The sequence below is a fragment of the Caretta caretta genome, chromosome 2 (genome assembly GCF_965140235.1).
Source record: "Caretta caretta isolate rCarCar2 chromosome 2, rCarCar1.hap1, whole genome shotgun sequence".
Taxonomy (NCBI): Eukaryota; Metazoa; Chordata; order Testudines; family Cheloniidae; genus Caretta; species Caretta caretta.
In genome coordinates this window covers 4199346-4226899 of record NC_134207.1, presented here as the reverse complement: position 1 = coordinate 4226899, position 27554 = coordinate 4199346, and the positions used below count along the sequence as shown (strand labels likewise).

The 27554-nt window shown below is 57.4% G+C and overlaps 2 protein-coding genes across 4 annotated transcripts; one reads left to right on the top strand and one right to left on the bottom strand.

Moving 5' to 3' along the window:
* Positions 1–137: 137 nt before the first annotated feature.
* Positions 138–6624, bottom strand: PYCR3 (pyrroline-5-carboxylate reductase 3). Its single transcript, XM_048841843.2, has 6 exons — positions 6384–6624; positions 5413–5477; positions 4768–4947; positions 3007–3219; positions 2262–2354; positions 138–747 (listed from the first exon to the last, which is right to left on the bottom strand). The coding sequence occupies exons 1-6, from the start codon at positions 6607–6609 to the stop codon at positions 565–567; spliced, it is 960 nt and encodes a 319-aa protein (XP_048697800.2). The 5' UTR covers positions 6610–6624; the 3' UTR covers positions 138–564.
* On the top strand, positions 5703–26977 carry LOC125632920 (protein brambleberry). Of its 3 annotated transcripts, none has more exons than XM_075124888.1 (13): positions 5703–5772; positions 9200–9469; positions 10785–10913; positions 14286–14471; positions 14709–14931; positions 16009–16125; positions 18149–18328; positions 19217–19423; positions 20082–20244; positions 21825–21889; positions 21984–22174; positions 24002–24093; positions 26191–26977. In XM_075124888.1, exons 2-13 carry the CDS (start codon positions 9221–9223, stop codon positions 26324–26326), a joined length of 1938 nt encoding a protein of 645 aa, XP_074980989.1. In that variant the 5' UTR covers positions 5703–5772; positions 9200–9220; the 3' UTR covers positions 26327–26977. The 3 variants fall into 3 exon arrangements, with proteins under 3 accessions (XP_074980989.1, XP_048697798.1, XP_074980990.1); XM_048841841.2 differs by lacking the exon at positions 5703–5772 and adding an exon at positions 7854–8062; XM_075124889.1 differs by lacking the exon at positions 5703–5772 and adding an exon at positions 7854–8062 and having other exon boundaries at positions 24058–24093; positions 26191–26233.
* Positions 26978–27554: the final 577 nt, after the last annotated feature.

Below are 27554 nucleotides of genomic sequence, written 5' to 3'. Positions count from 1 at the left end.
GGTGGCAGACGGGAAGGCTGCACTTTACCGGTTGGGACGGTTTCCCCAACAGCAGTGTGCAGACAGCGAGCCTGGCGCCAAGGCTGCCTTCAGAAGACAGGCACCGTCTCTAAACAAAGGAGAGCAGAAGCCACGACTCAGGGACAGCAGCTCCCACGTCCTGCTGTTGTCGTTATTTATTAGGGACGCACCATCCGGAGAGAGCAGCCAATGTGTATGGAATGGATATGAGTGTGAAGTCCCCATGGCTGGGGCAGGGCTGGTCAAGCCCCTCCCTTCTGACTTGCCCGTCGGGGGACTGCCAGGAACACGAGGGGGCCCTGCCTCGCATGTGGGGAAGCCGGGCCCTGTCGGGAGAGACTGGGGCTAGAGGAGATCACTGGTGACCTGGAGCTGGGAATCCCTCAGGCAGGGAGAGGCACCTAGGGAGGGAAGAATGGGATCTACATCCACTGCACAACCTGGGAAACTTCCTTCCATCACGGGATGGAGATTCGCATGTGGGCAGCAACTCTGTGGCTCAGACAGGCCAGGCGCCCCGGAACACCCCGCCCGGCTGGGGCCCTATCTCTTGCCCAGCTCGCGAGCCCGCACGGTCGCGACCTCCACAGCGTTCATGACGGTGGCCCGCAGCGCCCCCTTCTCCAGCTCGTGCAGGGCGTGGATGGTGGTGCCGCCAGGCGTGGAGACATCGCTGCGCAGCTTGGCCGGGTGCTCCCCTGTCTCCAGGATCATCTTTGCTGCTCCCTGCAAGAGGAGGCGGGCTCAGAGGAGAGCGGGGTGGGCAGGGGGCGGTGCCTTCGCGTTCTGCAAGTGTCCCTGCCCTCTGATCTGGGAAGCTGGGGGAGGGAGACCATGCTCCATCCAAACTGTTCCCTTCCCAGGAAGAGACGCAAGCAACTTCCCCACTCTTCCGCTGGCTCACTTCCACTGGAACAGAACCCAGGTCTCCCAACCCCCAACCTGGGCACCTTGCTCTGATCGCTAGACAGCGCTGCCTCCCGTTGTTATACATGGTGTGAATGCCATTAATACAAGAGTTAAGGGGAACCAGGCCAAACGCTCTTCAGAGTAATGCAGCTAATGTACCCCATTGTAAATTGCTGACCTGCTTCCTTACACTGATAGACTGACAGAGGTCAGTCTATTTAGCTTAATGAAGAGCAAGTTAAGGAGTGACTTGATCACAGTCTAGAAGTACCTACATGGGGAAAGAATATTTGATAATGGGCTCATCTGTCCATCAGAGGAAAGTCTAACACCATCCTATGGCTGGAAGTTAAAGCTAGACAAATTCAGACTAGAAATAAAGTCATATTTTTTTTTAACAATTAAGGTAACTGGCCATTGGAACAATTTACCAAGGGTCTTGGTGGATTCTCCATCACTGGCAGTTTTTAAATCCAGATGGGCTGTGTTTCTAACAGCTCTGTACTAGGAATTATTTGGGGGCAGGTCTCTGGCCTGTGTTAAACACAAGGTCAGGCTAGATAATGGTCCCTTCTGGCCTTGGAGCATATGATGCCTACAAGAAATTGGCCAGCTGGTAATGCACAGATTAAGGGGCAGCTGGCCCCAGGTGCCCTCTTCCCCAGTCTGTGCATGACACCAATCCTACCTCTTTGCTGTATCCTGCTCCCATGGTTTCGGTTTCTCTGACTGGAAGGACTTTGGGGGCAGTTACTGACTCTTCCTAGGTCTGTCCGGTGCAGCTGCAGCCACCTCCTCCCTCTGGTGGCCATGCTAGGACAGCCGAAGAGGCTTTGCTTCTTCCAGTTCAGCCCCATCGCGTCCTGGATGAGTCCCCAGGAATCTTTTGCACTGACTGCAACTGGTGGAACTCAGGATTCTCAACCAGCAAGGCCCCTACGGGTCCCAGAGGAGCCCTAACACACTTGGCTGATCACAGCACAGCTCAAATGGCAGAGTCCGTCAGAGAAGCTAAGGAGGTAGGAACCAAGGTGCGACAAGACAGCAACAGTTAAGGAATTACTGGAAAGGCAGATGGAGCCACAAGGCACAAGGGTGATACAGGAGTTTTCCCTAAGACTGAGGGCTTTTTCTGGGCACTTGCCGTATGGGCAGTAGCAGAGGGTGCTGCAGGCTGCATTGGGGAACCCAGGACTGGAATAGATGGGGGAACTGCAGGTCAGAAGAAAGGTGCATTGGGGACTGGTGGAGGGGGCAGGTCTGGAATACGGGACAATTAAGGGGTGGTTAAGCAGGGGAATCTGAAGACTGAGAGAAAAGTCCAAACTTACCAGCAGTGTCTGGGCTGCAATTTTATTAGCCAAGGCACTGGGCATGCCCATCTTCACAGCACCTTCCGCCAGGGCTTCAGCAAACAAGTAAACCTGGAGCAGGGAAAGGCGACATTCAGGGAACAGCTAGATCATACTGCTGTTGCTTTCGGAGGATGGGACATGGAGGCATCCTAATACAGGAGCTAGCCTGGCAGTGCTGAGCCAGCAGACCCTTCCAAAAGCTGCTGGCCACCATCCGGATCCTGGCAGAAATCAGACGCCCATGAAGGGCGATAAGCAAGTTACAGGCAAGGGACTAAGGTCTCCAACTGGTCTCCATTAGACCACTGATTCCCAAGTCTCTATAGGCAACAGCACCAGTTACTAGACTAAGCTCAGCTGTAGCAGCCCTGGACCCCCGTGTGCTGTCTAACCCACTAGGGGGCACAGGCTGCCCCACTCTAAGATCACATGGTTTAGAGGCAGCCAAGGGTCTATCATGGGCATGAGCACCCACTGCTCAGCAGGAGATGGGGGAGGGCACCAGGGATTCGTCGTTCAGGGAGAAAGGGGAGCCCAGGGTGCCCACTGGAGAAGCCTCAAGCGTCAGGACTGATAACCCAGAGCACTGTATTCAGCTGCAGAAAGGCCAGGGTGGAGGGAACAACCCTGCCCTGGCAGGGCTGGCAGAGGATTAACCGGGAAATACCTGGGGCTGGAGGGCAGCATTAAGAAACGCTGGCCCCAGCGCAAGGGCACTTACGTAGGCTACCCCGCTGCCACTCACGCCCGTGTGGATATCGATGTAGGACTCGGGCGTTTCTTCACACAGCCCGCAGGCAGACAGCAGGCTCTTCAGCAGGGCGGCCTCCTGCTCCCCAGCACAGCTCCCCCGGGCAAACACCACTGCCCCCTCCTGCACCATGCAGGGCAGGTTGGGCATGACACGCAGCACCTTGGTCCCAGCAGGGAGAAGCTGCAGGGAGAGACGGTCGTGACAATAAACCAGGAGAACACTGCTGCTGATGGGGACAGGTGCTGGGAGACAGCCCAGTGGTCCCCACGCAGGGCGTAGTATGTGCCTTAGGTCACAGGGGACATGAGCCTGGCAGGGTTAACCCAGCCCTTCCAGTGTGGGAAACCCACCAGGCAGCTCAGGAACTCAGCATGATTGCCAGGGAAAGCCAGGACTGAGATCGCTGAGGGGCTGCAGGTCAGGATTGAGGGGCAGCAGCAAAGGGGTGTGTGTGTCTGTGTGGTCCAGGACTGGGATAACAGGGGGGCTGCAGGTCAGGATAGAGGGGCACAGGGGATAATACTCAGTTTGTGGCAATCATTTTACATCGTACAGGGAGGAGTGGAGGTGGGTGGGGAAAAAACCATTGACAGCAACTTAGGAAGGAGGGTTTGCTGAGCCCGGGTGGGGGGTCTGTGTGTCAGCTGATTGATGACAAGGAACACAGAGCCACCAGGGATTACGCTTGCTGGCTAGCGCATCTCACCAAGCAGGCTGGCGTATGCCTGTGCTGAGCTCCAGGGCTTTGGCTCCTCTGCTGAAATTGGCACAAACTGATCTGCTTGCTGGCAACCAGGACATGGCAGCCTGGCAGGGCTGGATTAAGGCATAGGCATGACAATCCCATGATTCCAGGAGCTGGGGCCCAGGACATGGGCCTATCTCACATTTTCAGCTTTCACTTAAAAAAAAATAAAAGTCTCTAGCTCTCTTGACTGCAAAGGGAAGCTTGAAAACATTACCTGGGCATATCAGGTACAGGGATGGCTGCCTGAGTCTGCAGCGAGCCTGGGACAATAGCTCTGAGAGGTGTGCACTGCCCCATACACCTCAATGGACCGGATTACACCTGGAAGTAGCAAGCACCGCCCTTCCAAGAACAATAGTCCATGCGTGGCAGAAGGGGAAGAGGAGAGCAGGCCAGGTGAAAATACTGGGACCCCCCTTGCTACACCCCCCTGCCTCTCTGGGATGGAGAGGGTAGGTATCCTTAAGGGATGGATGCCCCCTGCAACTCCCTCCCTTGCCCCCACACACATTCTGGCCCTGGCTGTATACACACCAGACTCACTGGAGAGCTGCATGGATTTGGAGCGCTCTTTACCTACAGGTTTCAGAGTAGCAGCCGTGTTAGTCTGTATCCGCAAAAAGAAAAGGAGTACTTGTGGCACCTTAGAGACTAACCAATTTATTTGAGCATAAGCTTTCGTGAGCTACTGCTCACTTCATCAAATGCATACAGGGGATGCTTTTCCACTGAATGCATCCGATGAAGTGAGCCGTAGCTCACGAAAGCTTATGCTCAAATAAATTTGTTAGTCTCTAAGGTGCCACAAGTCCTCCTTTTCTCTTTACCTACAGGCATTTTCCCTCTTATCCAGGCCATTGTATAAAAGCAAATATAAACCCTTCACACGCGTAAGTGCATGCCCCGGACACTCACCCAGCCAGCTGCCTCACAGTTTAATGGGGGGTGGGAGGGGGCAAGAGGGACCGTCAGACACTCACCTGTTGCAGGGCCTGAAGAGTGACTCCAGCGGCCACCGACACGATAATGTGGTCCCGGGTAATGGCAGGAGAAATCTCCTGCAGGACTCCAGGAAGCAGGTGAGGCTTGGTGGCTAGGAAGACCAGGGTACAGTGCTGCAGCACCTCACTGTTGCAGTGTGTCGTCCTGCAGCCCAAATCCTGCCACCCAAGGAGATGGGGCACCGTTAAAGGCCTGGAGAGGGCCGGCCGGCAGAGCGGGACAGGCTGGAATTCACCAGTCCAACGGTAGCACTCAGCACCCGCCTGCTCTTAACATGGTTTGTGACACTGAAACTCAGCCCTGTGCGGGGGGGAAGGGCCATTTGAGGATCATTTCATCCACTACTGGTGTGCACTTTAAACTGCAAGGCTGGGGTCCTGGGCTGAGCATTGACTCAAAGGGAAAGCCCCCCTCCAGCTAATTCACCAGCCCCATTTCCCAGGGCACCTGGGTGTTCTTCACAGGAATTTAGTAGCTTGCAGGATCTGATGGGATCACAACACAGTGGCATCAAGCACCGCTACTGCGTTTGCCTCCCATTGCCAGACATCAAGACACTATTAGCTCTTCCAGCCCCATGGAAGAGAGACTCAACGTTTCGCACGCAGCCTGCCCTCACTCACCTGGAAGGCGCCCAAGTTCCTGTCAGACGGTGCGCTGGCCAAGATGTTAGCAGCTTTGACTTTTCCTTAAAACACAGAGCAAAGAGGGACTCGGCTGCGTTAAGATGCATCAAGACAACCCTGCGTTGCCTCCAACTCACTCAGACGAGAGACCAAGACAAACCTGGTTGAACCTTGGAACCGTCACCCAGACCGGGCTGGGGCAAGAAACCAGCCCAAGGGTGGTGCGCCCGCCAGCAAGCGTGAGATTCCCCACAGCTGTGAAACGCTAAGAGGCCGGAGGAGAGGCTAACGGCTGCTGGAGGAGCTTGCCACGCTTGGGCAAACAGGGGCCGTGTGCTCTGTGGGCAGCGATGCCAGGTGTTTGCAGGGAACTTACTTTTACCACATGAGGGCACGGGTGTCAGCAGAGCTGGGACGGCCTTGGTACAAGTGACACCTCTGCGGCAAGCACCAGGGGAACAACCAGGCAGCTCTGCGAGGCCCTCGCTCCCCAGGGATCGGATCCCAGCGCCGGGGAGGAACCGGCCTGCGCAGAGACGCCCCCCGCAGGGGTGCTGATGCTGGGCACGGCGGGTACCGATCCTGGAACCGTTCGCACAGCCACTCCCGGGAGGAGGGGTGCAGCCAGCAGGGGCCTGCCGAGGGACGTGGCCACGGCTGGCTTGGGGCTCTGGAACACAGGGCTGGGCCTGGCAGCTGCTCACGCACGGAGCGCCCACGTGCAGCTGCCCCGCGGGGCGGCTATACAGGGACCCCAGCGCTGAGATGCAGCCACCTCTGGGGCGAGGCACCGGGCTACCCAGGGACAGCTCGTGCGGGGGAGGCCCTCTGCAGTGGGGCAGGGGCCGATGACACGGGGACCCCGCATGGAGTGGCGGGGAGGGGGGGGGGGGGCTAGCATGGGGGGGCTGGCGGGGAGGGGGGGCAGTCCCACCCCTCCCCCGCCGGCACCGCCCCCCGCGCCCTACCTGCGCGCACGGCGCCCCGCGCCACCCCTTGGGCCATGCGCCCGGCCCCCACGAACCCGACCCGCAGCTCCCCGCGCGCCTCCATCCCGGGCCGCCTCCCGCACGTGAGCGGCCCGCGCCCAGGCACGTGGGGCGCGGCTCCGTCTGCCTCCCCGGCGCCGCCTGACCCCGCCTCCGCCTCGCGATTGGCCGCGCCGGGCGTGATGTCAGCGGGCGCCGGTTTCATAGGGGTCCCGGGAGGCGGAGCGCTGCTTCTCTAAGGGGGCGGCGTCAGGTGAGTGTCGTGGCTGGCCCACGTGGGGTCCCGATGGGGCGGGGCCTGCCCCCCTTTTCCTCCCCACGTGGGCAGTGCTGGGGGGGGGGGGGGTGCGCATGCTAACGGAGGGGGGGGAGGCAGCCCCGCCCCCATCTCTCCCCAGCCCAGTCCCTCTCCCAGCGCTCCCCCCAGGGGCGGCGTCCTTCTCCCCATGCTGGGGGGGGGCGTGCAAAGCGGGGGGCAGATCCCCCCCCCCCATGGAGTCTTCACGTCACACCGGGGCAGCCCTGTATTTACGCCCCAGCCGTGGGCGGGGGACTGGCCTGGGGCTCTCTGGCCCGTGCCAGGCAGGAGGCCGGTCTGAACGATGGGGTCGGGCCCTTCTGGGTCCCCCCCCGACCCCCCCCGCCCGCGGCCCCGCTCCCAGCCATACAGCGGCAGCAGCTGCCGCCCCGGGATTAGCGCCCAGAGCGCCCTGCTGCCCCCCCCCCCGCTGTCCCCCCCCCCGCCCCGGGCCCTGCTGCCCCCCCCGCTGCCCCCCCCCGCTGCCCCCTCCCCCCCCGCCCGCGGCCCCGCTCCCAGCCATACAGCGGCAGCAGCTGCCGCCCCGGGATTAGCGCCCAGAGCGCCCTGCTGCCCCCCCCCGCTGTCCCCCCCCCGCCCCGGGCCCTGCTGCCCCCCCCGCTGCCCCCGCCCCGGGCCCTGCTGCCCCCCCCCCCGCTGCCCCCTCCCCCCCCCGCCCGCGGCCCCGCTCCCAGCCATACAGCGGCAGCAGCTGCCGCCCCGGGATTAGCGCCCAGAGCGCCCTGCTGCCCCCCCCCGCTGCCCCCCCCGCCCCGGGCCCTGCTGCCCCCCCCGCCCCGGGCCCTGCTGCCCCCCCCCGCTGCCCCCCCCGCCCCGGGCCCTGCTGCCCCCCCCCGCTGCCCCCCCCGCCCCGGGCCCTGCTGCCCCCTCCCCCCCCCGCCCCGGGCCCCGCTGCCCCCCCCGCCGAGAAAGGGGCGTCTGGTCCTGCAGCCACTGGCTCAGGCCGGGGCTGTGGCCGGCGTCCCGGCTTCTGGATCCGAAGAGCAGCTTCGTTCCTTGGCCAGTCGGTTCCCTTACGAGCTCTGTCAGGTCGCTGTTCAAAGACCCCGAGACCCCAGGTCGCGTGGCTAAAGCCGGGGACTGGGAGTCGGGGCTCCTGGGCCCTGTTCGAAGGCCTCCGGAAGCGTGCTGCTCTTGGCTAAAAAGAATCCAAAGGGGTTAAATGTTAAGGGAATTAGTTGAGGCCCAGAGCCTACCAAGAAGGAGACGTTTTCTCATTAAAAGGATATCTTGGATAGGGAAGAGCGTGCAGCCTGGGAGCCGATCTCCATTGCTCCTGGGTGGCTTTAGCATCGTTCATGTTACAATCCTATCTGTGAAATGAGAGCTGCGATAGCAGGTACGCAGCGGCACCATCATCGCTAGCTACCCGAGGCTCCTACCCTCGCAGCCTGGCTCACTTCGCTTAAAACCAGCTGTAGGAAAATCTGGAGAATGTATCCGAATGTTACCTCGCTGAGGGCCACGTTGCCAGCAGCATCTAGGAGCATAACGTTCTGTATAACGGAGAGACCGGGGCGGGTGCATGCAGTTGTGTGGCCTGTGGAGACTCTAGATCCCACCCAGCATGTATCAACGTGGGACTTTAGCATGCTGGGGCTGTTAGTTTCCATGAGCCCCAGACCCTCTGTGTTAGTTCAGAGTAACAGCCGTGTTAGTCTGTATTGGCAAAAAGAAAAGGAGGACTTGTGGCACCTTAGAGACTAACCAATTTATTTGAGCATGAGCTTTCGTGAGCTACAGCATCTGATGAAGTGAGCTGTAGCTCACGAAAGCTCATGCTCAAATAAATTGGTTAGTCTCTAAGGTGCCACAAGTCCTCCTTTTCTTTTTGTGTTAGTTCTAGCTATCTGACCATTAATCTTCCTCTCCCGGATGCCCCTAGGACATACACAGGAAGAAATCAGGGAGGAACCGTAAGCCCCTGGGCACCTCTCAACTCAGTGTCACAGACATCTCTGTTATTTATTTGTATTGTTGCAGCACCTAGGAACCCCAGATGTGGCATTGTCTGTGTTTGTGGCAGCCCCTAGCACACGTCCCTGCCCCCAAAGAGCTTCCGATCTAAGCATGAGACAAGATCGCAGATGGGTACAGACAGGGGAGTACAAGGCAACAGCGAGACAATGCGGTCGGCGTGGCAGGCCACAGCCTCGGCACACCAACAGCATAGCTGTTGTCATCGTAACATCAGGCCTGTGCTGTTTGCTCCCCTCTTCTGGAGCTTGTGGAAGAGGTTAGGGCCAGTCCCACGCCAGCTCCTGGATGGGCCCCGCTCTGCAGCTCAATACCGTGCCATTTACCATTGCTCTGTGCAGGTCCTGCCGTGTAGTGGCCTCCTAACCGAGCCAGGCTCAGCTCTCTGAGGTCGGGGAGTGGTGAGGGATGCAGGGGGATTGGATGTGGAGCTGCTGCTCAACGGCTGGGGCTCCCCAGACTCCTCTCAGTTCAAACTCTCTCTGTTCTCTCCCTGCAGGATCCCCCTCCGTGCCCCAAGATGCTGCCCTTTGACCGCCGGACTCTCTTCCTTCCAACTCTCCTCTCCCTCCTTTTCGCTCCCTCCTCTGGATTTTTTGGCTGGTTGAGGCAGGGAGCAGCTCCAGGAAGAGACCCCGTCCCCCCGACACCAGCTCCGGACTCAAGGAGTCTCTCTAATGCTCCCTTTGAGATGACGACGGGGGATGAGCGATTCCTGGCTGAGGCCAGGCATCTGGATCTGTCTCCACTGGACTCTTGTCACCACAAGGTGTCACTGTATCTCTTCATTGCAGGAGGGCCCTAAAGGGGCTGGGGCTGTCCAGACAGGGAGGAGAGAATGGCCCGTGCCCCAAAGCACTTGCCATCCAAAGTCCAGATCCTGCCAGCACTCCTGCATGTGCTTCCCTGGGTGCAGGAGCAGTGCCCTTGGACTCAGTGGGATTGCTCCCTGTGCATAGATGTTTGCATGATCAGGCCCTAAATGGAGCAGCAGTGAAAGGGAGTGGGGGAGGGGGAAGGAGGGAGCCGACAACCAAGCAAGGGTGGTCAGACTGATGGTGTCACTGTTCCATGTGGCCACAAATTGCAGGTGTCCGTAGGAACTCTCCTCAGCTGCCCCGCCCCTCGTTAGCTGGCTCGTTTCCTGTAAAGGGCGTCTGGTGGAGGAGGAACCTTGACGTTGAAGAGGGTTACCCTGTTTGTCCGCTTTGTCAACCAACCTCTCCAGATGTTCTTCCAGGCCACCCCCTCTACCCCTGGAACGCTCCCCAACCCTGGAGCGGGTCCACATGACCTCGGCATGTTCACATCTTTCCTCCCTGCCGGGAGGCCTGAGGGACATGCGACATGTTTATCTGTCCAGTGTATTAACAGTGCCGTGCTGTGTAGCTGTTCGTGGGCAGAGCCCTTGCTGCTGGCCTGGGGCTGCCAGCGGGGCACATGGTGCGGGCTCCTTGGTCAATCTGCTTCTGAAGGCTTCTAGGCTCTTCCACATTTGCAGAGCAGCTAGAAGTGGGTAGGGGCAGCCGGCCTGGTGGGAGGGAAAACAGCTGCCCTCAGATAGGGGGAGAGGAGCTGCCCGCTGTGGGGGGGGGGGGGGGGGGAAGGAGGGACTTAGCAGTGAAGAGGCATGGGCTGGGGACATCTCCAGGGGAGCAGAGACAGAAGGGCACCAGCTGGCTTGACTGCGCTTTCACAGGGAGGGACCGTGTGAGGAGGGGCCCAGGGGGGTTGGGATTGTCCCCTTGTGTTGTGGGGCGCCTAGCGTGCCTCTGGGTGCTGCCGAGCTAATCATGGGGCATGGAGGAAACCAGCAGCAGCAAGAGGAGGAGGTGGGGGGGGAAGGGTGAACCCCAGGAACTGAGGTCTCCTCATTGAGTCACTGCCCAGCATTTATGATTCTCCTATCGTGGGGCTGGGGGTGAGGATTTAAAATGCACGTCTAGGGGCAGAGGCCACATGTCACCTGCAGATGATGAGTTACCTTCTCTTGCACCTGGGAAGGGCCAGTGGGGTAGGAGGCACCAGCTTGCTGAAATCACAAGCCCTAACGTGCTCCTTCCTCTCCGCATTGCTGCTGGCAGGTTATTGCCCAGATCCACTCCTCCTGTACGGACCTGTCGGAAGAGGAACTGGCCAAGCTGGGGGTGTCCCTGTTTAACTGCCAAGCGAGCGTGGAGGGGCGCAAGACCTATCCCTGCACTGCCGACATGGTAAGACGGCGAGGGGCGGCTCCGAATTCACACCCTCCAATGCTGGTTGGGAGAGGGCTGCAGCCGGTGCAGGCAGCCTGAGATTCTCCTCACGTGGGCCTGGGGAGTGAAGAAAGCCATGGAGCAGGGGCTCCTGGGCAAGGCAGCCATCTCACACCAGGGTGGCCCACCAGGAATGGGACTCGCATTGCCCTAGGCCTGCAAATGGACATCGCGTGGTGGGAACGACCTTCAGCCGTCTCTGACTTTAGCCAAGTTTCCATGGGGATGAAAGGAGAAGCCTCCATATCCTATTGCTGACATCTCCTGCCCCTGCCCAGCCATCATCTTCCTCTCCCCTCCCCCCTAGATCCACACATCTTCTCCCCCTGCACAGATGGAGCTATTGAAATGGGCGGTGACAGGCTGGGGGTGCTGTTCCCCTGGGATGGCTGCACAGCTAGCTTGGTTCATGTTCCCGGCTGGCTCATTGCATGTAGTCAGGATATTAGGACAGCGAGGCCAAGAGCACTTTGCGTAGCTTCAACGATAGAACCTCTTGGGTGTGAGAGGTGAAGACCCGGTAGGCTGGCTGGTCCATCTCGCACCCAGTGCAGGACTGGCTCCTACGAGGGATCTTGGAGCGTTTTGTGCAGTCAGCCGCTTCAGTGTCCCAAAATGGGTCTCCTGCCAGTTGCCTTGGGTTCCACAGCCCCGGAGAGCTCGCTATGCAGTATCCTCCTATGTGTTCCCTCTCCTTATCTCATCCCATCCTCAGTCTCACACGTGGGTATTGCCCTGTGTAATTCCTCTCCCTCTGTGGTGCTCACCTTTCAAATGTGAGGCGTGTCGTCTGCCTGGCTCGCTATCCGTTAGCTACGTAGCCCTGCGTACTTATTTATTCCAGCCTTTCCCTCCAGCTCTTGATCACTTCGGTTGCTTTTTTCCCCAACTCCCTCCAGTGTCAGTCTCTTTCAGTCCCATGGTGTCCAGGACCAAACACAATATCCCAGGTGCGCCCACGCCAGGGCTGTGTCAGTCTGTCTGTGATAAGCAGCTCCTGTGTGGTGCTCTTCAGCTGTAGTGTTCTAAGCGTTCTGCAAAGGTGGGTCAGTGCAACTCGCTCTGTTTTAAAGAGGGGAAACTTGCGAACAGTCACATGCTGAGTCAGTGGTGAAGCCAAGAATAGACCTCTGGTCTCCTGATTCCCAGTCCGATGCCTTGTGTAGTGGGCCATGCTGCCTAAGATCTAGCATCTATCTGCCCTTGAGAACTGATCACGGTAGGGTACTTTGGTCTAACACAGTAGTGCTTCAGCTGTGTGAGAACAGGTCATAGAATCATAGACTATCAGGGTTGGAAAGGACCTCAGGAGGTCATCTAGTCCAACCCCCTGCCCAAAGCAGGACCCATACCCAATTAAATCATCCCAGCCAGGGCTTTGTCGAGCCTGACCTTAAAAACTTCTAAGGAAGGAGATTCCACCACTTCCCTAGGTAACGCATTCCAGTGTTTCACCACCCTCCTAGTGAAAAAGTTTTTCCTAATATCCGACCTAAACCTCCCCCACTGCAACTTGAGACCATTACTCCTTGTCCTGTCATCTGCTACCCCTGAGAACAGTCTAGAGCCATCCTCTTTGAAACCCCCTTTCAGGTAGTTGAAAGCAGCTATCAAATCCCCCCTCATTCTTCTCTTCCGCAGACTAAACAATCCCAGTTCCCTCAGCCTCTCCTCATAAGTCATGTGTTCCAGTCCCCTAATCATTTTTGTTGCCCTCCGCTGGACTCTTTCCAATTTTTCCACATCCTTCTTGTAGTGTGGGGCCCAAAACTGGACACAGTACTCCAGATGAGGCCTCACCAATGTCGAATAGAGGGGAATGATCACGTCCCTCGATCTGCTGGCAATGCCCCTACGTATACATCCCAAAATGCCATTGGCCTTCTTGGCAACAAGGGCACACTGTTGACTCATATCCAGCTTCTCTTCCACTGTCACCCCTAGGTCCTTTTCTGCAGAACTGCTGCCGAGCCATTCGGTTCCTAGTCTGTAGCGGTGCATTGGATTCTTCCGTCCTAAGTGCAGGACTCTGCACTTGTCCTTGTTGAACCTCATCAGATTTCTTTTGGCCCAATCCTCCAATTTGTCTAGGTCCCTCTGTATCCTATCCCTACCCTCCAGCATATCTACCACTCCTCCCAGTTTAGTGTCATCTGCAAACTTGCTGAGGGTGCAATCCACACCATCCTCCAGATCATTTATGAAGATATTGAACAAAACCAGCCCCAGGACCGACCCTTGGGGCACTCCACTTGATACCGGCTGCCAACTAGACATGGAGCCATTGATCACTACCCGTTCAGCCCGACAATCTAGCCAACTTTCTATCCACCTTATAGTCCATTCATCCAGCCCATACTTCTTTAACTTGCTGGCAAGAATACTGTGGGAGACAGTGTCAAATGCTTTGCTAAAGTCAAGGAACAACACGTCCACTGCTTTCCCCTTATCCACAGAATCCGTTACCTCGTCATAGAAGGCAATTACGTTAGTCAGGCATGACTTACCCTTGGTGGATCCATGCTGACTGTTCCTGATCACTTTCCTCTCCTCTAAGTGCTTCAGAATTGATTCTTTGAGGATCTGCTCCACGATTTTTCCAGGGACTGAGGTGAGGCTGACTGGCCTGTAGTTCCCATGATCCTCCTCCTTCCGTTTTTTAAAGATGGGCACTACATTAGCCTTTTTCCAGTCGTCCGGGATGTCCCCGGGTCAGTCTTGCTTGTGAGGTAATTCACCTACCTTGGTCCTATGTTTGAGTCCTAAACTGTCCCGAGCTGTAGAAGCTATTAGCTTGTGGGGACCCAGGACAGCTTTGCCGTATCGCAACCTGCTTCTCATAGTTTCCTTGATTAAAGCCAAAAGGGACCATTTGATCATCCAGCCTGAGTTTCTGCATGTCCCAGCACGTAGACCTACACCCATTTACACCTGTATCGAGGCCAGCAGCGTGGGTGTGGCTAAAACATCTCTTCCACAAAGGCAGCTGGTCAGGATCCGAAGACACCAAGAGGTGAAGGATCCGCCACATCCCTGGGGAGCTTGTTCCCAATGGTTAATCACCCTTACTGTTAAAAACGGGTCTTCTTTCCAACTGGACTTCTTCTGGCTTCAGCTCCAGGCCCTCAGTTCTTGTTCTACCTTTCTCTGCCAGATTATAGAAGCCTTCAGTCCCTGTGAAGTTACTGATACGCCATGATCAGGTCACCTCTTGCTTTCTCTGGAGTACTGCCATGCAGTTTCTGGGCTAGGAGGGATGAGGGGCATTGGGAGGGGCCCTCTCCTGTGGCCTTATTGACCCTAATCCGGCTTGGCTGTCTTTCTTACCAGACCCTTGCGGAATGCACTGCCGACATGGACCCTGACACCTGGAACGCCTACCACATCGTCAGCAACCGGGCCCGCGCCGTCTGCTACTCCACCCGCCAGATGCAGTTCAAGCGCCGGACGGAGCACACGGTCAACACCCTGGTCTCCGCCGCCGTGAATCAGCTGGAGGCCATGAGGCTTCTGAAGGTGGGTAGTGGCGGGCGGGCGGCTCCAAAGAGGTCTGAACCAATGAGCAAAGGGCGGACTCAATGTAGGGCACAGCCACCATGGTCTTTGATGCAGAGGGGGAGATTACCGATCCCAGCATGCAATGCTGCACCGTTGAAGCACGGCATGCTGGGACCTGTTGTCTCTCTCAGCCCTTAGCATGCACCACTGCAGTCTACTGGCACCTCACTGATGGAGTCAGTGTCTCGCTAACAGGACGGCCAGGAGGAACTGAAAGAGCTGACGGCAGAGTCCCTGCACAAGGTGGTGAGCAGCCAGCATGAGCTGCTGCTCCAGCAGGAGAAGCTGCAGGACAGCCAGGAGCAGATGGAGTCATCCATCCACAGCAACCTGGATCAGCTGACTCAGGAGAAGGCCTTGATTGCCAGCGGGCAGCAGCAGGTGGCTCAGCTCATTGAGGGCATCACCAAGAGGATGGGTGAGAACAGGGAGACAAGGGCATGGAGCATCCCCCGGCTCCCTAGAGCAGAGGTTCTCCAGAGGTTGCAAACAGCTGTCGGGGGGGGGGGGGGGCTTGACTTCCCATCCCACTACTTGTTTGGTGCGGGGGGAGGTTCCCAGCTACATGGAAGAGTGATTCTTATGGGGAGGAGAGTCATGAGACTGGAAAAAGCAGGTCAAGAGAGCGTGGTTCTTGGGGGAAAGGATGCATGGGAGAGGAAGAGAGTCAAGGGAGATTCTGGTGCTGGGGTCACGAGGGTGATTCTAGGGGGTGGGGACCTGGGATAGAAAAGGGCAGTCACAGGAGTATGATTGTGGAGGGACACTGGAGGGAAAGGGATGAACAAATTCAGGAGCCGTTGACATAGAGTGTCTGATGCTCCTGCGGCAATGCTGGTGTCCGTTAGTTTCAAGGCCCCAGGCCAGGCCCCACTGGGCCTGCTGTGGCTAAACCTGACTCATGAGCCCCAGAGAAGGAATTTCCACCCATGTTCCCAGCTGAGGGGATCCACCCCCTTTGTCTTTACTCCTCCCCCTCCCTGAACTAGCCAAGAAGCTACAGCAAAGGACCAGGAGCCAGGAACAGACCCGACGTCTGATCTCACCTGAGCCATGGACCTCTGGGCAAGTCCAATTGCTGGATCTCGGGGTGGCTCAGTCAACCTGGCTGTAAAACGGGGATGAGCAAGAACCTCCACAAGTCCTAGTTGCTCCAATACGCCCAGCTCCCCTGTGGGAGAGAACGATGCTGTCTGGCAGTCTGACCCTCCAGCAGTCTCTGTGTGACTCCCGCCTCTCCCTGCTGCCCTCCCCTCCCCTTCTCTTGGCACATGTAGAGGTCTCATGTGGGCATTAGGTTTGGAAGGAGGCACTTTGATTTGACTGGAAGAGCAAGGCACAGTGACCTCCTCTGCAGCATCTTCACTCACCTAGGCTAAGAGGCTTTTACCATCGGTGGGTGAATAGATCACAGGTGTGCAAAACACTTAACATGGGAAATGGCTTCACAGGAGCTTCTGCCAGAGCCTGAGCTCTGCCCCATCTCCCCCTGCAGAGAACGTGAGCAGCCACCTAGATGACCAGGACTTGGAGCTGCAGCAAGGACACAGAGCCATCCTCGCTGACCTCACCCAGATGCAAAGGCGAGCCCAGGAGGTCTACTCCAAAATAGGTACCGTGACTGCTGCTGGCTGGGCAGGCTGCCCTCGGCTGGCCAGCGTGGGTGGGGCTGTTGTATTCTTTAGCTGGAATATATGGGGACAAGGGTCAAAGGTGTTAACATGACCCAGTGTTAAACAAGATTTGGGGTTTGGTACACAGAGACCTCAGCCTGCTTGGTCCCAGGGCAAACCCACCCTTAAGCATCCTTTTAACCAAGATGCAAAAAAAGAACGGAAAACAACGTAAGTTACTAAGTCAGCTTTTCATTTTAACATCCCTTTCCTTTATCTGGAGAGAGGTTTTTAAAAGGAAATCCCCTCCTTGTTGGACAGTCTCTTAGATAACCATCCTTTCTGGGGCGAAGAGACGTTAGCTGGGCTGGAGGTGGTGTTATAGCTGTTGTTGTTAAAGTCTGATCCCATTTCCTAAAAGCCAAGACAAGCACACACAAGGGTGAGAGAAAAGAACATCAAAGATAGAAAATGCAGCTTCTGTCTCTGGCGTTAACTCTCACTGCTGGAGAAATGGAGGCCCAGCACACAGTCTGATCAGCCCCTCAGAGGCCAGGCAAACTTGTGCCCACCTCGGGTTCTTCGGGGCACTGCTTTTAGCTGCCTCCTTCTGGTCAGTGTTACGGCAGTGTTGCAAAATATACAGTCTTGTCCATCTAAGCCAGACTCGTATTAGACACAAGGCAAAAGGAGCAGTGGGGGCAAAAAATCGAACTGGCTTCAAGGCTGCGCTTGATACGTTTACGGAGGGGATGGTAGGATGGGACTGCCTGCAATGGCGTGTCGCCGACCTGCGACTGCTAGCAGCAAATACCTCCAGCAGTCAGTGATGGGACACTCGATGGGGAGGGCTCTGAGTTACTACAGAGAATTCCTTCCCAGGTGTCTGCCTGGTGGGTCTTGCCCACATGCTCAGGGTCTAACTCAGGGGTTGGCAACCTGCGGCATGCGTGCCAAAGGCCACATGCGAGCTGTTTTTTAGTGGCACTCTGCTGCCAGCCAGGGTCCCGGCTGCCGGCCCCACTCAGCCCGCTGCTGGCCTGGACGGATGGAACCCGGGGCCGGCGGCTGGGACCCCACCTGGCCGGGGCCAGCGGACAGAACCCCAGACCGGCAGCAGGCTGAGGAGTGGAGAGGGCCTGGCAGCTGGTAACTGGGCTGTGGGGATGGCCTTCTCCTGCTTCAAGGGCAGAGGGACCTGCCTCCTGGTTCTTCATTTAAAAAAAAAAACCCAAAACTTCCAGTTCATACACTATACTATACCCCTCAATACTGTTCCTATACCACACTTAAATTGCTGTAATATCTGAGTGTTACCAATAGTGCATTAAGCACCCTGACTAACAGCTGTCCTGTGTGTTGGCGGTCTCGTCCCTGCAAATTTGCCCTGATCCAGCTTGAGATCAACACCTCCACGGCTGAGAACAGCTGGCCTAGCTACTCCAGAGGAGGCTGGTGAACGGTGCTGCCTTGTACCTCTCCAGAACCCACCCTGTATTCTCAGTTCTCCCTCCCAGTTTCCTAGAGGTGCTGGCAGATCCTCCAGGAACTGTCTCAATGTGGGATCGAACCCCAGTAATTGCAGAGCCCCGCGCCTCAGCTAGGCTGTGCCTACTGCGAGGAGAGGCAGAAGCAAACCATACAATGGAAAGACCCTTACGTTTTAAACTCGATAAAGGAAAAACCCAGACATTTGGCAGGAACAAGAATAGACTAAGATAATAGACTATAAAGTAACATCATAGACTCACTCACCAAACTAATAAACTGTAAATTACTATCCCAATACAAAGCTTTTTCTGCGCCAGGCTGTCACCCCTAGAGGGAATCAAAGCCCAGTTTCACCCCAGCCATCCTGTCCTGGCCCCTCCAGCTTGCGATGCTCCTTTGCTGCGGGGACTGCACCTCTCCCCAGCATGTCCGCCCGCGACCGACAGTTCCTCGCCATTCTAAGCTGCCGCCCCACAGCTCCAGCAGGGATCCTACGCTGGCTCTGAATCCTCTCTGCCCCTCTCTGCCCAGAGGCCAACCAGGCGCTGTTCCTGGCCTATCAGAACCAGACAGCCCTGTACTACGACGAGCTGATGGGGAAGCTGCACAGGATGAACCAGAGCCTGGGCCTGGTGCTCTACGCCGTGGGTCACATGCAGAGCAGTGTGGAGGGCCGGCTCCTGCACATCCAGAGATTCATTGGCTGGGCAGGTGACTAGGGGGGCAATGTGCATCTCGGGGCAGCAAGGGGCTGAGCAGAGCCTCCTCCCACCCGCGTTCACTGGGCTACACGCTGCTCGGTGGCTGCGGGCTGGGAACTGGCCAGCCAAGGGATTGGGTCTCTGCTTGCAGCACTGCTGGGGTGGGCTCCACATCCCAGCTTTGAGTGCTGGGGAGGCAGCTGCGCTCGGTGGGAGGAGACTTGTGATACCAAGCAGCGACTCTGGGCTTCGAAGGGTGTCTGACCGCCCACTGCTCAGCTGGATGGATGTGCCCAGGGTATAAGGCAGCATAGGGCCTTTCTCCTCCCTCTGCTCAGAGACCTGGATTGGAGACCTGGACTTGGTCTCCTGCTCTCCTCCCCCGCTGGGGCTGCACAGAACCGCCAGGCTGTTGTCTGCTGTGCAGGGAGCGTGGGCCTTGGGCGAGGGAGTTTCAGAGGTGTCGCGGGGAAGGGTGGGAGAGGCATTTGCAAAGGAGCAGCCTCCCCTATGTCCAGTCGTATGGCCTGAGCCGTTTGCCCCCTGGTGTGGGAGGGTCCCAGCTTGGAGACGATACGACGGGAGTGGGCGTCGGAGGCTGGTGGGAGTAGTAACAGAATGAGCAAGGTGCTGCACGGGCAGGTCCGGCAGATGCCGCCTACCCCTTGTTAATTATCTTAGTGGTGACCCCCCTGCCTCCAAACCCTGGGCAAAGCTGGGTGGTGTAGTGTCCCTCCACCCAGACTGGGGCAATAGTGAAAGGAGGAGATGTCTCTCCCCAGGCCACGCCGCTGGCAGGAACCAGCCAGGAGGTGGCATTGGTCTGAGCCTGGAGCATGGATCGGTCATGAAGCAGTGCGCCTGCTCGCCCGTCTCCCCACCCCCCTCTGTCTCGCAGGAGTCAGCCTTGGCGCCGCCTGCACCTGTGTCCTGCACGCCGGCTACTTCCTGCTCTCGGCTCTGCTCATGACCTTCCTGCAGACCCCAGGCCTCCCCCGTGCCGTGCTCCTGGTCCTGGTCGTCGCCAATGCGCTCTCAGAGCTCAACCATGCCATCTCCTTGGGCTTCAAGTCACTCACGGTTTTCCTGGTGCTTGTTGTCGCCGGTGAGCACAGCCGGCTCCCCCTGCGCTGGCTTCTCTGTAACGCTGAAGCCAGGACCCGACCTGGCACCGGTGGCCCACCCCCGGGTAGCCTCAGCAGGGAGGCCAAGGGCTGAATGGGTCACGGAGGCAGAGCCCCGCTCTGGAGTGGGCTCGCTAGGTGGGGACACGTTGGCGCAGAGTGTAGGGAGAGCCTGCCCTGGCATTGGCCACGCTGGGGTAAACAGGCCTGAGTCATCAGGCTGTCCCTGAGCTAGACCATGGCCGCTCCTGCGGCCACTGGTGTCCGTCAATTTCACCCACCCACTGACCTGTAAAGCTCGCGTAGTCCAGCCGCCAGAGGGAAACAAAGCCACCCTGTCGGCTTGGGTTACATTTGCCATCTAATCTCCTCTTCCCACCAGCCTGTGCTAACTCCCACAGCCCCCTGCAAGGTAGGTCAGAACCCTCCGCGTTTCAGAGATGCAGAGCCACAGGGAGTCCATGGTTGTGCTGGAATTAGCCCCCCCAGCGCCCTGACCCCTGGCTCTAAGACGGTAAGTCTTCTTCCAACAAAATATTGAATCCATAGGTCCGTCAGTCCGCTCCCCCAGCTCACCTTCTGTGCAATTCTGTGCTCTGAATTTGACCCTAGCTCCGGCTTTGCTCATGGTTTTTGTAGGTAACTGGCTGCTGGCACACGTGTGCTGCTGTGCCCGGCGCGCGAGGGGCCGGAAGCCGCCTCTGGCGCTCTCACTGACTCCCCAGAGGGCAGCGGGGGCCAGCTGCCCCGAAGCAGAGCTCAAGGACGATCCCCACTGTCGTATCACCTCCACCCCTGGCAGGTAGGACCAGCACTTGGGGACCTGGGGCTAACGAAGGTAAATCTGGAGCCATGTAGGGGATACTGCAGGGGACAACAGGTTCACAGCCAGATGTGCCCATATAACAGCCTTCCCTCTTTGGGTCTCTGCTAAGGTCACTTCAAACACACTGTGATCACGCATTAGTGGAGTGTCCGGATTCACATCTACAGTCGAGTTAGTTAGCAATGTGCTCTCGAGAGCCTGCCTTGTTTCAACGCTGGAGTCGGGTGCCAGGAAGGGTTTGTGGCCGTTTTCACATGAGTCACGGGGTTGTCCGTTGACTCAGGTTACAACTAACCCCAGAGGAAGAGGCTGGCAGTGAGAATGCTTGGTATTTATATAGCATCTCACCCTCCACTCTCCCTGCCCGCCATGGGGGGTCTGAGGGCAGTGTGGGGGTTGGTGTGTTTGTGTCACGATTTACACCACATCCTCTGGCTGTTCAGATGGGGAAACTGAGGCACGGGTCGTGCAGTGACTCAGTGGCAGCGCTGAGAGTGGAACCCAGGAGTTCCCTGCAGCAGGAGCACCCAGGCCTGTAAGGTGCAGAGCAATGAGCAGCTTCACATGGACTGCTATTTGCACAGGTCCGTCTGTGTTAGACTGGGAAACTGACCAGTGGCGCCCCAACGTCTGCAGCCCCGCAGGCTAACGTAGTGCACAGAGGCTGGCCGCAGCCATGCTAAGTGCGGCTGTCGTAGCCGGCAGGAGCAGGATCCCCAGCCCCAGGCAGCAGGACGGAGTGAACGCCTGTCACCAGGGTGGCTGCAGAAGGGGTGCACTGGTGCCAAATAGCCTCTGGGTGGCAGCAGAGAGCTCACCCTGCAATAGCCCTTGTGCGTGGGGGTTCCCAGTTGTGTCCTAGGGTGACCCCAGGTTACGCCCATGCTCAGCTGTGTTAGCTGCCTGAAGCATGTCACACCAGCTCTCCAGTGGGTGCCTTGGGTCCCCCTTCTGCATGCAGCTCAGGGTGCAGGTGCTGGTGTAGGAAGTCTAGTATGGTTTGCATGCCCCCACAGGTACCGAGGACCAGATCTTCCCGTGTGTGGCCTGGCCAGCAGAGGTCAGCTGGGATGCTTGTGCACATCTGGGCCTAGTGTGTCCTCTCCTCGGGGCGGGGCACCCTGGCTCTGGAACTCACTCCCCCATTCTGCACCCACTGGTCCAGCAGGATCAATCTGCCGTGGAGGTGGGAGGCCCCCCTCTACTCTTCCAGCTGTGGCGTGAAAGGGCTGGGGAGTGGGCATGTGTCTGGGGCAAGTCTGCTCTTCGTTGCTCTTGCTCCGGGTCCTGTCACCTAATGCACACGCACCCCGGGACACCTCTTCTGAAACTTACAAATTGATTCACCTAGAAGAAGATGAGGAGGGTGAGAGAGATGCTTGGTGCGGAGAGGGCACAGGCCATCTGGTGCGTAGGGGACGTGCGCCCCCGTCCAGGACACCCTGCAGCTTCGTGCTCTGAAGGGTGGGAATGGCGCAGGGGCTTAGCTGGGCAGGACTTGGGGTAAAACTTCAGCTGTGATGGAATCTTGTAACCTCGCTTCCTTCCCCTGGCAGGGAGTGTGAAATCGACCTCTTGCGGGAGGAACTGAACAAGCTGGAGGAGCTGAGCTACCTGCAGGGTAAGGGAGAGGAGAGTTCAGTATGGAGGGTGTCTGGGGAAGCTGGAGGGAACTGGTCAGTGTGTCAACTGTGCTAGCCATTTATGTGTTCCAGACGACTCCTGCCTGGGGAGGGTGTCCCCGCTGACCGGAAACCCATTTCGTGATGGGGGCGTGCCGCTGCCCCCTGCAGCCTGGAAGGCACAGCAGGGATCTGCTGCTCCGCCGGCTCCCTCCGTCCCCATGGGGAACTTGCGCCGCGTCAGTCTGAGCCGCACCACCAGGCACGAGGTGTTGGAGAGACGGGTAAGTGGTGGGAAGCTGGCACTGCCCGGTGTGGGCCGTGGGCAGCTGTGCAGGGGCAGGGCCGGGGCTGCCCGCCGTGGGGCTTGGGGACAGGCAGGTCGGGGAGGAAGGTCTTTCAGTAATCAGAGCCACTGTGTGCAGTCAGCCGCGATGCTGGGGGTCTCCCCGTTCGTTCCGTTGGTTACTGGGGGGTTGGTGAGTTGGCTGTGAGGGGCCCCTCCCCTGTCCCAGCGGCCTAGGGAGGCTTGGCACCGGCCGTTGCAGGCGTGGGGTGCGGAGAGCATTCAAAGGCACATTCCCAGGGCCGGCCTTGGGCGGGGGGCCACCTGGGCAGCTGCCCGGGGCGCCATGGTCAGGGGGGCGCCGGGCGGTGGCGCAGAAGTGAGCACTGCTGATGTAGAGTCCGAAACTGCTCCTGGCTGCCCAGGGGGGGAAGGGCACCCAGATTTCTCCCAATGGCGGAATGGGGGGGGCGAGCAGTGACCCACAATACTGATCCCCCCCGCCACATTCCTCTGTGCCCCCCAGGGGGCTGCAGAGGGGGGGAGTGAGGAGCAACGTCAGGGCTCTGTGCATGCAGGTTACTTTCCACACGTGGGCAAAGGGGGCAGTGCAGGGGCTAGGGGTGCGGGGGAGGCCCAGGGGCAACGGGGGGGGCCGCACCCTCGGGGGCCAGAAGTGCCAAAATGCAAGTTCGCCCAGGGCACCGTTTTTCCAAAGGTTGGTCCTGCACATTCTTGGGCTGGGCCCAAGCTCACTGCTGGCAGAAACAAAGCCACTGATTTCAGCCGAGTTGGGCAAATGGGCTCTGGTGTGGGAGCCCAGCCAGGGAGCCGGTGCAGGCCAGGGCATGCAGGCTTCCCCCAGCTGTCTCAGTGGGTGGGAAGAGAAGATCTGCTGCCCCGTACCCTGGTCCCCGTGAAAGTGACTGACTTGGGAATTTCCATAGATCTCACCCACACCCTGATGTCCTGCAGTAACTGGTTAACCCTTCAGATCCAGAGTGGCTCTTGGATGGATGCGGGTGGACAGAACCTGGTTGTTAATAGGGCTTGGGAGTGGGTCTGATGCAAGGGGTGCTGGCCCAGAGACCAGGGAGGGTTTTCAGCACCCAGGAGCTGGGGCAGGTCAGCACTTGGGCCTGGGGAGTCTGACCTAGCCCTGGCTGGAAATCTTTCCAGACTCTCCTTCACAGGCTGTGTTACCAACACAACCTGCTTCCATTTGTGGCTGGTTCCCGAGCTGGTAGGGCTAGTAGCAGGGTGTGGGGGTGGCTGGGGATGTTGCACTGTTCAAGTTGGGGTTGCTTATCCCAAATGCAGGGTCAGAGGCAGGGACTCTTGTCCCGTTTCCAGCCACTAACATGATGGGATGGGAGAGGGAATGCTGGGATTGTCTTGGCAGCCAGTTCTGCAACAAGTGACCAATCGAAGTGCAGGGGGCAAGGGTCTGGCACGTCCTAATCCTGCCTCTGCTGGGGATATCAAGGGGGAGGTTCCAGGGGACCCCCGCATTGCCCCCAACAGCCAGGCCTTGAGGCTTGTGATGGATCAGACCTGCAACTACCGCCAAAGGGCCTTAAATCCACCCTGCATGGTGCTGCAGCCTCTTGCTGGGCCGTTAATTCTGAGCCACAGCTCCTGGGTGCGCTTCCCTGGGGGGACTCGCTGCTCTAGAAGCAAGAGCAACAGCTGGTGGTTCAGATCCTCAGCAGAAACGGTTTGGCCCTGGCATTGGGCCTGCAGCTGATCCTGGTTCTCTCTTGCTGCCGGGGACCTTGTCTTCATCCTCATCAGTGCCACACGTGGCTCCCTCTTTCCCAAACAGGCCACACTGGAGAGGCGCCCCTTGGGCCCCACATTCAAGCCCTTTTCTGACTTCAGGTCCTGTAGCCCGGACCAGTCCATGGCGAGCGACATGTGAGTATAGAGCGCTGCTCCCCTCTCGGAACAGGCCCCGCCGGATTCCTTCTGTGCAACGCTTCCCTGATCCCCGCTGGCATCTCCAAGGGACGCTTTTGGGCTGGGTTGTTCCTGCTAGTAACCGGCCCTGCCTCTAAGACACGGGGTGACTGATGTCAAGGGCGAGGGTGGCCTGACCTATGTGATAGGAGTAGAGGAAGGCTGCAGGCACGTTCTGGGCCACCATTGTCCCATGGCTGCTGGTTTTACTCCTGGGGGAATTCTGTGCCAAAAAGTTCTGCACACAATAGTTTAAAATTCTGCATATTTGTTGTCAAAATAACACTATATAATCAAGCTGTTTTTTTTTTAAATGGGAGAAGCTAGAGCATGTTTGTACTGTGAGGGGAGGAGATGGAAAGGAGGGGAGTGGGCAGGAGGGAGATCAGGAGATGGGATGAGGTCACTGGGGTGATGAGTGGAGAGGTTAGAGGAGGAGAGTGGGACACTGTCTGATGTGGGAGGGGATGGGAGGGGGAAGGTGACATCTGTTTGTCAGTTTTCTCTTGGAAGAATTTGGCAGGATCCTGGGCAGGAGGAGTACAGTGGAAGTGGCAGGGGAGGGAAGGTTTGGGTCAAAGGTGGTGAAATGCAGCTGGTACTGTGGGCATGGGATTCCGTGTAGTCTGAGAAGTGGAGGAGTCTGTCTACATAGATGGCAGAACCGAAGGAGGAGAGAGTGAATCCGCAGTGGAGGAAGTCAGCCTGGTCATGGGATTTCCACCAGCCAGAGACACTCTGCAGTGGATGCTGGGGGTGAGCCAGGCCTGAGGGTTGGCGGGACAGACCTGAGGATAGGAGAGGTGTGGGGAAGAAGAGTCATGGGTGGAGGAGAGTGGAGGCATGGACAGAACCAGCTACTACATGAATGGAAGAAAGAGAGGGGAGGGCTTAGAGCAGATGAGATGTCATCAACACTGCGGGGCTGGAAGGCACAAAAAAGGCCATGTGACTGGATGTGAGGGAGGGGGCTGATGCGTGGTGCTGAAAGAGACCCGGTGATGGGGGAGCTTAGCTACAGAGAGATGTGAGAGAGATTAAAAAGACTAGATGAAGAAGTTAGACTGGGATTTGTCAGCTTGGAAAAGAGACAACTAAGATGAGCATGACACAGATTAATAAAATCATGACTGGTGTAGAGAAAGTGACTAAGGAAGTGTTATTGACCCCTTCCCATAACACAAGAACCAGGGGTCACCCAATGAAATTAACAGGCAGCAGGTTTAAAACAAAGAAAAGGAAGTATTGCTTCACACAACGCACAGTCAACCTGTGGAACTCACTGCCTGGGGAGGTTGTGAACGCCAAATGTATAACAGGGTTCAAAAAAGAACTAGATAAGTTCATGGAGGATAGGGTCCATTAATGGCTATTAGCCAAGATGGTCAGGGACGCAACTAGCCTCTCCCTAAACCTCTGACAGCCAGAAGCTGGGAATGGACGACCGGGGATGGATCACTTGATGATTGCCTAGTTCTGTTCCTTCCCTCTGGGGCACCTGGTATTGGCCACAGTCAGACACCTGGATACAGGGTTAGACAGACCATTGGCTGCTCTATGGTGGCTCTTGCATTCTTAAGTGAACAGCCCTTGAGCAAGTGGGAGAGCGGACGCAGGGCTGCAGGTGGAATGAAGAGATCAGGGCGAGGAAATGTGCAGTAAGGGGGGGTGTCGTCAGCATGGGAGCTGAAGGGCCAGAGGATGAGTGTGGGAGACTGAGGGGAGGAAGTGAGAGCCAGGAGCAAGGCTGATGGGGAGGAGCTGTGGGGGATGGTAAATGAGGACAAGGAGGAGTCAGATGCAGGAGAGCAGGGAGGGGTTGGAAGCATTGATCACCTGTAGTTGACTTGGCCTAGGGTGGCTGTTTCAGCAACTTAACATGCTTTCCATTGGAATTACCAACAAACCCAGCCTGCTGCCCAGAGATATCTTCCCCCCACCGCCCCTTAGCCCTGGGGTACCCCCTGCTGCTGGTGAGAGCCTGGTGGTTGCCTGACTTGAGCCACAAGGCTCCAGACCTGCAGGTCTAATCAGCCTGTCTCACCATCCTTTCAGGTCCACCTCTTCGATGTCTCCGAGACTCCTGTGTCAGGGCATCACCAAGGCCAGGCAGCCATGCAGGAAGAAGGCCGTTCCCGGACAGGAGTTTTGCCACGTTCACATATCCGGACAAGTATCCTACACCAGCTGAGCCTTGGGGCTCTCTGTCTAGCCTGTGCACCTGCTAGGTTAGTCTAGACCTTGGGTGGTTGGCCAGGGACCTGGAGTGCAGGCTGAGACACCACCCCTTGTCTCAGCGACAGCCATTCTGGGGTGTAATTTTAAACACGGCCTTTGATTTTAATGTGTACGTTTGAATGGAAGGACTATGGCTGCCGAGGGCCAGCAGCCCCCTGCCTGGCAGCTTTTCTAGGGTCTCATTGGCTTTCTTTGAGGAAAGCCCCATTTTAAATAGACCACCCTGTTCTGTGAATGTTTCACCGTCTCAAATGCTTCAGCCCCTGGCGAAAGTTGAGGATCCCATGAAAACTGCAGGAGATGAGGAGCTTCTGTGTTCACACTGACTCAGGAGCCAGTGGACTCTGCTTACAAGTCAAGTTGGCTTGTCTAGTGGCCACAGCTGCTCCAGCAGGGTGGTCCTCGCCTGCTCCACCGCTGCCTGCCATTGAGATGCTCATCCAGGCTTAGCTGAGCGAGTAGAACAGACTCCAGCTCCCTCAGCACCACTGGGACAAGCCTCTTGTCAGTAGAGATGCCTGGGGCCATGTTGGTAGCCAAGTTTTATATGGAAATCTGCTGTTTGCACATTGGTTTAATAAACAACGTTGATCTACTGCTGGGATTTCCGTGTCTGTCTCAAAAGAAACCTGAGAGCTCCTGGGCTGTGGGCAGGGGCTCCCCCCTCTGGCTAAAGGGGGATAGGGTTGTATTAATTTAGATGGAATAAACGTGTTGACATGACCCCGACCATCCAACATTAAACAGTATTAGCCAAGGTGTGCAGCTTGGTATACAGAGACCTCAGCCTGCTTAGCACCATGGCAAACCCACCACTAACCATCCTTTTAACTCTTTGCTACAGATCCAGAAGGAAACAGTTCAAGGCCTTGAAATGTAAAACACAAAGTCAGGCTTTCATTTCCATGCCAGCCCTTGTTCCCCTTCAGTTAGCTTGAGAGAGGCTTTAGAACGAAGCATCCCCCCACACGCCCTTGGTCAGTCTTTGAGATGGTATGAAAGATGCTAATAACTGTTCTTTGGGGTCAAAGGGAAGTTATCACTGCTGGTAAAGTCCGATCTCCCTTCCTAGAAGCCACAACAAGACGACGACCCGCAAGGGGGGAGGAAGGAGCAGCAAAGACCGAAAAAGCAGCTGCTGTCTCCAGTGCTAACTACTATTTGCAATCTTACTGCTGGAA